The 13,643-nt window shown below is 36.0% G+C and overlaps 1 protein-coding gene across 1 annotated transcript in view; it reads left to right on the top strand.

Annotated features, from left to right (window-relative positions):
• LOC149552477 (ARM repeat superfamily protein) overlaps positions 1–12,747 on the top strand; it is a 224,926-nt gene extending 212,179 nt beyond the window's left edge. Inside the window, exons 20-22 of the mRNA XM_089788059.1 lie at positions 11,553–11,758; positions 11,852–11,984; positions 12,136–12,747. Of these exons, the coding sequence (XP_089644185.1) occupies positions 11,553–11,758; positions 11,852–11,984; positions 12,136–12,284 (488 nt within the window). The 3' untranslated portion in view covers positions 12,285–12,747. The remainder of the gene's footprint in view (positions 1–11,552; positions 11,759–11,851; positions 11,985–12,135) is intronic.
• The last annotated feature ends 896 nt before the right edge of the window (positions 12,748–13,643 follow it).

The raw sequence follows: 13,643 nt of genomic DNA, 5'->3' as shown, positions 1-13,643 counted from the left end.
AAGCAACCAAATCGATGCAGGAGTAAGAATAACAATACAGAGGAGTTCCAGCTTGAATGCAAAGCATAGAGCAAAAGGCTGAATTTAATCTTCATTCACGGCAATGGTTTGGAAATGTATGCATGGAATGGAGGGACCTGTGTGGTCAGCCATCTTCTGTACCCAACAATATTGAAGACTTCTGCTCCATACATAGTTCAAGGGATACACCTAATGGAGGAAAGCCCCACTCAACTTTGGAGAATGATCCTCAGGCTATACATCTGACAATACAAAGGATTCAAATATATATTTTGGTTCATAATCTTCCACCACCTGCTTTGGTAGTAATATGCCATTAATTAAAATATTGATTATGGGGTAAAGTTCATATTTGAAGCTTATAAAAAGCAAGTGATTAGTTATTTGTTACAGAAGGGTGCAATGGTTAATAATGCCCTTCATCCATTATAAATTTAAGATGTAAAAGCCAAACAAGGGACAATTCATAATTAAAAAAAAATTTATATAATATGATGCACTTATGATGTATTATATTTTCCGATTGGTGAAGGAATGAGCGATTGAACAAAGCTCCTAGATTTTGGATTACCAAGCAAATTTATATGCGAATCCAGAATTGAAAATCACAATAAATTGATCATCTGTAAGGAGTGTCTTTATTGGGATTTATTTTTGGCATAATTATTTATTTTATATTTTGGAGTTTTAAATTATTATTAAGTTTTGTCCTTTGTAAATGTTTTTAAATTAATTTCTATAAATATTTTAATATTCGATAAGTGGATTGGGTCATTATTGCCTTTTGAATTTGACAAACATAAATATTGTGAAATATTTTGTTATTTTCGTATTTATGTCTCGTTTGTCTCCATATCACAGGAGTTAAAGTGCATCTTAGACTAGTTTAAAATTGCGTTTGTATAATTGATTTGTTGCGTTTGAATTGTTAAAATATTTATAGTTTAAATATATTGAATTTTATAAAGTTGTACGTTTCAACTAATAATATTGACTCTGATTGCCCATTTAATTAAGCACTGGTCTTTTACTCTTGATTCATAATTCATATACTAGCAACTGTTTCATTTCTTTCCATTGAGGAATTAATAAATTCATTTGTTGCATTCATTCTTTATTTAAAACATTATCACATTCATAGAATACTTTTATTTTTAATTCATAAATTGCAAGTTTGAGGTTTTCGATAATTCTTGCCATTTTGGAAGCTTTCAATATATTTGCGTTCTAATCAATTTTGTAAGAATTTGCCTAAGGGTAAAATTCACTCAGGAACTAAGAACTCAAACACAAGCACACAGTAGACCAAAGAGAGAGAGTATGATCAAAATAATGATGTATTCAATAATTGGTTCACCATAGTACACTAGGAGTGCCTGAATATAAAGGCTTCAGGAGAGCTTCTAGAATGCATAGAAGTTAGCACCACGATGTGTCATACAACCAAGCACATGTCCACCAGATATGGGTTATCCTCCATTAAGCACAGAAGTAAGTGCGGTGATGTGAGGATAAGCCTACAAGGGTGTGACACGCAAAACAATGTTGTAGACAACATGTGCTTAAATAGAGTTGCGTACTCCTATGTTGTCTACATGACAACTCAAAAGGTGTGCAAACTCCCAAGTGTCTCACAAATAAAAATAATAAAATAATGCATTAACCTAAGTAAACTTAAGTAAGTGTAATAAGTAAATACTTATTTACACCAACAAATTTGCTATAAGCGTCTTGGATCTAAGTGTTTTGTCTAGGATGAGGTACACTCGCCTTGGTTTTGCAAAGTCAGAAGTGCAGGGAACTCGGACCGCATTGTTCAGTTCCGTCAAGTTGGCTTTAACCGGTTGATATCCCAACATCGAGTAGGCAAAGCTCGTAGGATTTCAATCTACGGTTTTGGGAACCAACACCTTGAACAAGTTAGATCACACCACTATTTGTAGAAATCAGTCACAATAAATAAAGTATAAATACCAAACTAACATTTTTAGTAACTTGACACTTTGAATGAAATCTAGTGAGGATTTCTCGGTCGAACTTGTTGGTCATGGGGAGCGGGAGTGGTGCAGGTGTGATGGGCAAGAAGAATGGATTCAAAATTTCGAGGGGGAATGAGACAAAATCATTTGGATTGGGCGTGAATCAGGGTCAATAGGGGACAATTCTTAAAAGAGAATCAAACCGGCAAGCAAGTCCTCCTTTCCGTCGGTAAAGAATATTTCTTCGACTGATAAAGGTATGTTTACTCTGGAAATCTTAAATCAAATAATTGATAAAAATATTTCTAAGATGGACTTGACCTTGGTAGGAAGGTTCTTAGGTGCTAGGCCCAACATTGAGGTCGTCAGGGCCTTTGTTTGAAGGAAATGGGCTTTAAAAGGCTAGGTGGACCTTGCTGCGATGGCGAAAGGTTGCCTTTCCTTTGGTTTTTGTTGTGAAGAAGATAAATGAGAGATCCTTTGCAACGGTCTTTGGGTTGTGGGTAAACATACATTGATTTTGTAGAAATGGGCTTCAAATTTGTATTCTTTAGATGAATCTAGGATTCAAGCTCCGGTTTGGATTAGATTGACAGGGTTACGGCTGGAGTTTTGGGTGGAGTATGTGTTTCAAGGTATTGTTAGTACCTTTGGTGAGCTCCTCTCTATGGATCCAGTCACAGTGTCGAGGAGAAGAATGACCTATGCTAGAATTTGTGTGGGAGTTCTTCAAGGTACGGATATGCCAGAAGTTATTATGCTCAAATCTAAACTTGGTATATGGAAGCAGAAAATTGAGTATGAGACAATTCCCTTTGCTTGTTTCCATTGCAAAAAATCTGTGCGTTGGGCTAAAAAATGTCCATCTTTGAATGGAGCTCCCAAAAAGGTTAAAAAATTTGGGTTCACAAAAGATTGAATGATTCGAATGGAGCTGAGAAAAGCAGCTGCAAGGAAAGGAACACCCAAGAGGCTAGTGGTTTGGTGAAGGGAACCTTGTGGTTGATGAAGAAGCATCTTAGCTAAAGGTGAATGCTGAAGGAGAGAATCAGGTAAGTGTTCCATTGGATCATAGTAGTGAGGCTGAAGTTCTGGTTCATGAAGGAGGTGTGATCAGTCCCAATAAAGGGGATGAAGAAGAAAGTGGGGAGACGCAGATTAAGAACACTATTGAAGATGTTTTTGAATCATTTGATGAACCTGATTGTATCATCATGAGTAAGGAAACACAATGTCTGATTGAACCTCTTTCAGATGTTACTGCCATAGAAAGTAATAAAAAAAGGGGGGATGTTGAGGAAATCTTTAAAGTTCTACAGGGGGTAGAGGAGGACTCTGGTGCAGACTGAACTCAAGTTGGGGGTAAACGAATCACTAAATCTAAAAAGAAAAATGAGGTTGTAACTTCCAAAAAGAATAAAGAGAATGCTTTGTTAAAAACTATGAGTAATAAGAAAGGAGATATCCTTAGCACACCTTTGGGAAAAGGTAGTAAAAAAGGCGAATCTAAGAGCAACAAGGTTAGGGATTGCTGTCTACCTACAACAGCATCGAGTAAAGGTATTAAGGCTGGAGATGTTGGTTTATCTCCTTCTTTTGCAGGTAGACCATCTAATGTGCAGACAAGAATTTGAGACTAATAGAAGTATAGCAGATGGTAGTCAGAGGACTATCTTAGACTCAAAAAATTTCCATTAGAAATGAAGTTGATATCATGGAATATTAGAGGACTGAGTAATCCTCACAAGCAAGATATTATGAAAAATATGATTAGGGATAACAAACCGGACTAATTCAAGAAACAAAAATGTTGAAGGATAATGTGGAAGGTCCCTTGGTTTTTCGGGGAGGCAAGATTATTGGGAACGATTCTGATGGGGCCTCAGGTGGTATGGCGGTATATTGGAATGACAAATGTATTAGTGCGGAACTTATCTCTCAGAATAGAAATATGATGAACATTAGATTTAACAATTCTAAGGATGGCTTTGTATGGGTGGTCACTAATGTTTATGCTCCCAATTCTAAATGGGGTAAAAAGGCACTTTGGGAAGATATCACCACTTAGAGAAAAAAATTTGTGGAGGAGAATTGGATCATTATGGGGGATTTTAATACCCCTTTGAAAGAAAATGAAAAGATGGGAGGAAGTCAAACTAAACTTGGATAATAGATTGGATTTAATGGATTTTATTGACAATTATCTATTGCATGATATGGATTTGCATGGGATTGATTATACTTGGACCAATAGAAGAACTGGAAAGGACCTCATTTAGGTCAGGTTGGATAGAGCTCTTATTAGTAGTGATTGGTTTTTAAAATATAAATGCTTTCTTTTTGCTCAGGTTTGTGTTGGCTCGAATAACTACCCCATTTTTCTTGTGGCTGATCTGTTAACCTTTAAGAAGAATTATCCCTTTAGGTTTGAAAAAATGTGGACTCTCCATTTAGGACCGGAAAATCTTGTTAAGGAATGGTGGAGCATTTGAGTGGAGGGTGCTGCCATGTTCAAAATTGCAAGTAAGTTGAAAAATGTTAAAAAGAATATCAAAAGATGGAATAAGGATACTTTTGGGAACAGTTTTGAGAATAAAAAGAAGGTTTTGGAGGAGCTTAAAGAAATTCAGGACAATATTTGGGTTGATGGATATGGGACTATTTCTAGGGAAGAAGAGAGTGAAATTGTCTGAGATACATGATATTATTACTAAGGAGGAGATGTTCTGGAGGTAGTGATCTAGAAAAGTTTTTTTGAAGGAAGGGGATCATAATACTAAGTACTTCCACATGACTACTTTGAAGCATAGGATGGCTAATAGAATTTCTAGACTCAATGCTAATGGGGGTACTATGGAGGATGAGGAGGTTGTAAAAAGGGAAGCCATGGATTTTTTTTAGGGTGATCCCAATTTAGACAAGGAGAAGCAGAATATGTTTCTGGACTGTATTCCAAACTGTATATCAGAGGATCATAATAAATTTCTCACTTCTATTCTATCTAATGAAGAAATTACCAAGGTTGTTTTCTCCTTTGATGGAGACAAGGCACCAGGGTCAGATGGGTTTCTTTTCCTATTTTTTCATAAGTATTGGTGTATCATTAGTGATGATGTTTGTAAATGGGGTTAAGGAGTTCTTTGGTTCTAGGAAAATTCTCAAAGAATTGAACGGTACCTTCCTTGCTTTGATTCCAAAAAAGCCGGGTGTTGATAGTATGGACCAGTTTCGACCAATCAGTCTTTGTAATTCTTTTTATAAAGTTATATCTAAAGTGCTAACTCTCAAAATTTTGTCCCTTCTCCTTAATTTGATATCCAGGCAGCAGAATGGTTTTGTTCCTGGTAGGCAGATCTTGGATTCAATTATCTCAGTGCATGAAAATATTCACTCTCACCTTATCCAAGAAAGAGGGGTTCCTCCTTAAACTTGATCTATCCAAAGCTAATGATAGAGTGGACTGGGCTTTTTTGCAAAGAGGGCTCGAAGCTTTTGGTTTTAATAAGAGATTTAGGGAACTGATCCTTATGCTGGTTTCTTCTGCTACTTTTTTGGTGTTGGTGAATGGTTTGCTGACTCATTTTTTTCGGGCTTCTCGTGGTTTGAGCCAGGGGATCCGCTTTTGCCTATCCTCTTCATTCTAATGGTTGAATGTTTGGAAAGATTTGTGGAAAAAGTGGTGAATGTGGGGGATTTTGTTTGTTTCAAACCCTCGTCTAAAGAGCTGATTTGTTCTCATCAGTAATTTGTGAATGATTCTATAGTGATGGGAGAAGCTTCAGTTAGAAATGCTAGAAACATAAAGAAGGCTTTGGAGAATTCTGGGCAAGCTTTTGGTCAAACTATTAATTGGAACAAAAGTGTGATATATTTCATCAATGTTAATGATATTAGATAGAATAAAATTAAAAGAATTATTTGTTGTGAGATTGCCACCTTACCGGGTTCTTATCTGGGATTACCCCTTTGTATGGATTGACCTAAGATCTTTTGGAGTTCGCTGATTGATAAAATTCATTCGAAGTTAGCAGGGTGGAAAGGTTCCCTCCTTAGTCAAGCCGGTAAGGTTATTGTCCTCAAATCCATATTACAGAATTTTTCTCTGTATGCCTTGAGTGTTTTTAAGATCCCTAGAAAGTTTGCTCTGGCAATTGGAAAAATTCAGAAGCTTTTCTTCTGGACAGGTATGGAAAAAAAAGAAAAGATTGCCTCTGATTGCTTGGGAGAATGTTTGCATGCCTTTTAATAAAGGAGGCCTTGGCCTTAGAAGAGTTACCACTATGAATGATTCTTTGCTCGCAAAGTTGTTATGAAGATGACATAAAGAGGAAGGTGAATGGCGTGATATTTGGAACGATAAATACAATAGGGAGAATCAAGATCTTAAACACTTTCTTAACAATGAGTCTTTGTAAGAGGGTTCAATGATTTCGAAACATGCTCAAAAAAATAAACAAATTATTAAGAAAGGGGTCAGATGGAAGGTGGGAAATGGGAGGACTGTTCTTTTTTGGGATGATATTTGGATTCTTGATCACCCACTCAGTGCTGATCAAAGGTGGAATGGTTTTATGGAATAGTGTAAGAATCTCTTTGGGATTTTTGTAGAAGACTATTGGGAGGAGAATAATTGGTTGGACTTCAAGAGAGTGGATAGAAACCAGAATGATCTCAACAAGATTCTGAATGTTGTCTTTTTAAGCCATGAGGAGGATGCTCTGATATGGAAATATAATCCTAATGGATTTTTTCTATGTCCTCAGTGCATGCTAATGCTTTTGAAGAGTATCATGAGTCTTGTTGGTCTAAAGCTTGGTTTAAAGGTATGACTCCCAAAGTCAACATATTTTTTTGGATTCTTCTGCAAGAATTTTTTTTGACAATGGATAATTTATCGAATAGAGGGTTCAACATAGTTAATAGATGTTATCTCTGTAAGAATGATGTTGAATCGGTTAACCATATGACTATTTACTATTACTTGGGTTTTCCTTGCTACAATTCAAGTTTTTTTCAATTGTTGGAAGTCACTCTACTAGCACCTTGGTTATGAGATTGTGGGATTTTATTCTCCCATTCCTTTGTTGGGGTGTATGGAAGGAACGTAATGATAGGGTGTTTAGGGGTGTTGAATCTAATCTAGATTAGGTATTCTGTAATATTAAGAATATGGTGACTGGGAATATCAGATCTTGTGGAAAAGGACAACGACCTAAGAATAATTGGGAAGAATCAATGTTTTAGAATTGGAATTTAAATGGTATCAGTTTGGTGCAAATTGGTCCTAACCTTGGGAATCTAGCTAGATGGGATTGTCCCCCGATAGACTGGTATAAGATACATTTTGATGGGGTCTCGAAGGGCAACCCAGGAATTGATGGCTATGGTATAATCATTAGGAATTCGAATGGGGATAGAGTGGGTGGAATGGCCATTCCTATTGGAGTTCAAACTAACCATGTGGCAGAAGCTAGTGCGGCCCTCTATGGTCTTAACTATGCAAACAATTTGAATTTGAATAAGATATGGCTTGAGGGGGACTCCCTTAATATAATTAATTGTCTTAATAAAGTTACCAATTCGTCTTGGACTATTAATAATATTATAGGTAAGGCCATAGATCTTATCAATTTTTTTGAAATTTGTGTTGTCACTCATAATTATAGAGAAACGAATCAAGTTGCTGACTGGGCGGCTAATGTGGCATGCAAAAGTGATGAAAAGTTGATATGGAACCACAATGATATCATACCTATTGAGGGGTGTTTACTAATCAAACATGCAAAGCTAGAAGTAAGCAAAAGTGTTTCATTAATGATGAATATGCCAAGGAGTAATTATTATATGGGCATAATTGGGAAGCAGCGGGCTATTATGAGAAGGACAGTGTATTACCAATCAATACCACACGGATTGTGGGTCTTTTTTCCCACAAATTTCCTTGGCTGCGATATCGACTATGGTTTTTTGTTGTAGAGGGTTTTTCTGAGAAGAGGGAAACTTCGTCTTAGAGACAATAAGATGGGAGGAAAGTGAAAAGAATTGAATCGGCAAGTTGCAAAGAGTGGAGGAAGAAGAGGGAAATTTGGGACATGTTGGAGCAAGGGAATTTTATTGGTTTTATGGAAAAATTGAAAGGAAGCGACCTTGCCATTACCTGACATTTCATAAACACTTGGAAAGACGGGAGTGTTCTGGTGGGAAATCAAAGGATGGAGGTGTCTAAAGACATCATAGCTGAAGCTACGAGATTGGATATGGAGGGTATTAATTTCTACCGAGACAGGAAGCTCTCAGATCAGGTGGTTGATGAGTTTGTGGATTCAGCTAAAGAATGCAACAGATTGGTGAAAATAGGTAATTCCTACTTTAGACCAGCTTCCATTTGTGCCCTTGGAGATTTGTTTTGTTTGTGGTTATTGAGTATCTTACTTTAGATGGGCGCTTCACTAAGATATACGGTCACCATTTCATGTTAGTCAACCATTTTAGTCATGGGGTTAGGATAAATTTTCCTTTTTACCTTAGACAATCTCTGGGTAATTTTATTTTTGCCTTTCAAAATGATCCTGAGGGAGAACACGCTTGCCATGAGGGGTTAATGGTTTTAATAATCAACCTTTTGAAGTCAAAAAAGGTGGATAGGCCTAGGCAGAGTAAGAAATCGCTTGATTATGAGACTGAGGGCAATGATTCTGAGGAGGATTTTGATATGGATACCGAGAATGAGGTTGAATTAAAGAAGAACATGAAAGGGGATCTGGAAGCTCTTCCAAGAAGAAAAGGAAGGGAAAGGAGAGTGAGTCGGATCAAGATAGTGATTATGAGGAGTAGAGAAAGGGTTTTCAGAAGAGAAGAACCATAGGGGAGGTCTCGGGAAATAGGGGAAAGAATGCGGAAATGGTTTTTGTCTCCTCTGATGATGAACCCTTAATTAAGAGGATGGAAAGAAAAAGAAAAAAGGCATTTGCTTAGGATGTGGGTGATGACAATGATTTCAAGGAGGTGGACCTAGATAGAAACAAATAGGAGGAGCAAGAGGACTACTATGAACATAACAGGGAAGAGGATGAACAAGGGTTCCTAAAGGGAATCATGGGTAAACCAAGGTCAATTATGAAGGATATTGGTACCCTTAAACAACAAATGTAGGAGATTTCCAAGGACTTTGATCAACTCAACAAGATGACATGGGGGGAGCAAATGCTTGGTCAACACATTGCTGGCTCTTTGAGGTTATTGGCAATGTGGAAGAGGTAAAAAACTTGATGAAGCGTGTGCCAATAATTGAAACCAAAAATAGGACCCTTGATCAGTTAAGCAAAGTTATTCAAAAAAGGATGGATAGTCTGGATGCTAGAGTAAGTAACATGGAAAAAACAGTCAAGAAATTGGCAGATCAAAATTGCAGTATTTTGAAGACTGGCAGATAATTTTAATACCTTGCTGAAGAAGATGGAATAGAGTAAAGGCCAAGACTTTCCTGTTGTGAATGAGGACCAGGGCCCGAGCAAGTGCACAAGAGCCAATTCCAAGAAGACTGAAGGAGTGGAAGCAAAAAAGCTGGATGAACTAAAAGCTTCTGCGGAAAATATGAACATTTTGGCAGATCAAGCTGTAGACCTGTTCAAGACTTTGTAGCTGTTCGGGAGCTGTCCTTTTGCTTTTCTTTTGCTGTCATTTAGTGCTTAGCTGTACTTTAGCCTCCTATTTCTGTGCTTGTTTATATGTGCTCTAAGGCCTTTTATTATTTGAACTTTATGTTTGTATTTCTTTGATACTTTGTTAAAGGTTTCGGGTCCTATAAAACCTATTTTTATGTAATCAAAACATTTTTAATAACTTCTAAATAGTCCAGCAAAAAAATTACTTGACTGGATAATTAATAAATTAATAATCACACAGCAATGATCATGAAATAATTCTTAGATCTGCCTATTGATGTCTATCTTATTTATGATCACAAAAAATTCCAACAAATCAAGCTTCCAGATCCAACTCGAACTAAAACATTCAGCAAATTCAAACTTAGGCTAGCCAAAGGTGCATAAAATGGGGGCAGATAAGTTATTTTAAGGGTGTTTTAGTTTATTGAACCAGAAACAACTTAGGGCGTTTTAATATGTCAATCCAGATTGACTACTTGATCTCAGCAAATAACAAACCTTAAAGAATAAAATTAATTCCCAGTGAAATAGTTCTGTTTATGAAAGTGTCAAGCATCAAGGCAAAGCAGAGTTGTAGAAACTTTAACTGAATGTGCACAAGAGCAGGAGCAGATAACACCAGGGAAAACAGTAGGATGGAATTAGTTATCCAGTTTTGGTGCAACAGCTATGGTGCTCCACAAGATTGAGGGTTTTCATTCTCTAGAACAGCTGTCCTTGAAAGCTGCAAATGAGAAATTAGGTTTTCAAAATATTTTTTAGGCGGAAAATGTTACACTTTAGGCCCTTAATTAAAATGTTCTTCCCTTCTAAAAAAATAAAATAAAATAAACAACTTAATGTTATTTGATTACATGATAGTAAGTACTTTATAGGAGCACCCAAATGAAATAATTTCTGGGCCTTAAAATTAGATTGCTGCTGACTCAATTAAGGATGCAACATAACACAAAACGGACCAGCCAGGTAACATGGAAAAAATGCTGAAATTTTCAAGGGTATTTAACAGTTTCTGCCAAAGAAGCAACCACCTAAAACAGCCTATACCGTATTTGTGATTAAGTAGATGGCTTGTATCATTCAATTTACAATTAAAGCCCTCAAAAGATACCATCATATGATAAAGCTCTTTAGAATATTGTGACACTGGAAGGAATGTCCCATATGTTGACATCAGTCAGTTCTTGATTCTTGGCTGAAGACTTTATTGTTTTCCAACTTCTGTTTTCTAAAGATGGGTCTGTTTGGAACCAAGCCATACCTAATTATTTGCCCCTTCAAAATTCTTTAGACTTGGCACCTGTCTCTTTATAGTTGGAACCTTACTGCTGCCCCGCTACAGCATTTTTCAGTTAAGAACCACTTCTGCTGGGGAGGCTTTCATGCTGAGCAACCTCCTGAATCAACTTTCTTACCTGTGCCCGCATTGAACACCTTATTCCTTTCTTTGCTTCCATATTTTTGGTCATTTTCTTATGATTAGTTTCAATCAGATAAATCATCATTAAGCTGTCATTACATACATTTCATTGTGGTATTATTGACATTGTCAGTGATTGTATCATGATTCACCAGCCTAATCTCCACCAAGGAGTGTGTTTTTCTCCTTGCCATCATTTGCAATAGGATTGGATTAAGTTAAATGGAAACAGGTTTAATTTTCTAATGTGAGGGGGATGGTTTTTGGCATTTTGCATATTTGAGGTAAATCTTGCGGTGAAAAGCCTCAATGACATGTGCTTGTTAAGACACATGCCTGATTAGACTTTGGATGAAATTATTACCTCTGTGCAGAGATTAGTTTATACTGTTCTTCAAGCTTTATTCTTCATTTCCTTTGATCCTCGAAGCCTAATAATGATGCTTAGATGTGAACCTTTGACAGTGATGACATTGGTTAAAGTGCTTGAACATCTTCTAGCACTGGCTTGTAATCAAATGATGTTGGAGGTGGCACACAGATGTTACCAATCTCTGTTAGAAGCAACCATTCGTTTGAAAGAAGTTCAGGAAGCAGAAGTTAGAGAAGATTATGATGACACAGAGGAGGATGGTGATGATGACAAGGAAGAATCTGATGAAGAGGATGAGGTATGATTTTTTTATTATAAAAAGAGTAGAAAATTACTTGGATGGCTTTTATCCAGTCTTCTCCATGTTACTTATCTTACTTTGGTGGTGCAGGATTCGGATGATGGTGGACATGAAGAGACAGAAGAAGAATTTTTAGAGAGGTATGCTGAGACTGCGTGTGAACTGGAAAATGAATTGGTGGATGAAGTAGATACAGATGAGAATGGGCAAGAAATTGAACTAGGTAAGAGGCATAGATCTAAATATCCTGATTATGAATACATGTTCTATTAATCTATGGATCAAATGATGAAAACACAAAAGCCAAAGTTTATGCATGATCAGATTTGTTTTGCAAACATATTGCTCATTAATGAGTTTTGACCTCTCAACAGGTCTCCTGGGAATGGGAGATTATTGGGCTGCTGTTTTTTCTTTGATTCAAAAGTACCATTGCCATCTCATTAACGGAAAGCCATTGCCACAAGAGTTGGTTTGCAGATTTCTTGAGAACTTTCCAGGTTGCACTCACTTGTTTGGCTAATTGTAAATTTGCTTATGTGCCTCAGAACATTTGTATGAATATTGTAGTATATGTATTATGCAGCTCTTTAATTTTCAGTTTCCTTGCTGCTATTTAATTCTGATTGATTATACCAATTTTGTAGGAAAATTAGCTTACAAGCTCAATATGTTTGGGCATATGTTTTTATTGAGAAAACAGAGTTGTTTTGTCTAAAACAATTCCACAGATACACATGTTGGGTAAGCTATAATGCCAACTTTGGTTGCCTTAAATTATTGCATCTGCAGTCATTAGTCTTGAGGAGAGTGTTGAAGCTGGTTTTAGATATATTTGATTATTAATTTCAACTTCTTGTTGCATCTTTGCCAAGCACTGCTGTGAGCATGGGTGTTCAAAGAGCGTGGGCATTAACTCGTCAGTTCAAAATCCAACATGTAAATAAATTTGGTATAAATTTGATATGGGAGCATAAATTTAGTTTTCTGGGAGTATAAATTTTCACCAACAGAACTCTCTATACTAACTTCTGCTATCTAATGTGTGTTGTTGATGTCCTAGTGTTAGTGGATAAAATTTTGGATAAGGGTGAAGTAGCATTTTTTATATTGTTAGGGTTTGGTAAGATGTTGTGAATGAGTTTCATTTTTTCTAGTGTTATAGGGAGACACGTCTCAAAAACATCATCTCCGGAGACCTCATGAGGAGGTCTCATGAAAACTCCAAAACTTTGTATCCAAAAAGTGAAGTCTCCCTGGAATCTCCTGATTAAAAAATTAATTTATCTATTTTGGCCCTCATTGTAATGTATTTTTTTTAATAACTTGAAATATTTACAAATATTTTTCATTTTTATTCTATAATTCTAGAATCCAACCCAACTAGCGATTATAATTTTTTTTCCTTTAATAACTTAAAGGACATTAGAAATATTTTATTTTATAAACATCATTCTTTATCTTTATTTTTATTTTTATTCCCAACCCTACTAGCAAGGACGGATGTTTGTCATAATTTGTTGAAATTTGAAATTTGTGGATCACAGCCTTGTGGAATAGATGACAGTATCATTATCATTCTAGATACTAGATAGATTTCTGATTTTTGTTAACAGTTCTAAGTTTTTTTGTTTGCATATCAACTATTTAGCATTAAACTATATATATTTGAATTAAAAATATAAATATGCAATATTTAAAAAATTAAATATGATTGAGATATATGTAATGCGAGAATCTTCACAATTATTAATCTGATATGATGGTGTTCATATACAATATTTAAAATCAGATATGATTGAAATATGCAATGCGAGTCTTAAACTATTTGACTATGTATTAAAGTGTTTACTTTAGTCTTCTAATTTTATAATTTCACGAT

This window comes from Cupressus sempervirens, chromosome 6 (genome assembly GCF_028749045.1).
Source record: "Cupressus sempervirens isolate cs-2001-9-10 chromosome 6, ASM2874904v1, whole genome shotgun sequence".
Taxonomy (NCBI): domain Eukaryota; kingdom Viridiplantae; phylum Streptophyta; class Pinopsida; order Cupressales; family Cupressaceae; genus Cupressus; species Cupressus sempervirens.
This window is presented reverse-complemented; position numbering and strand designations above follow the sequence as displayed.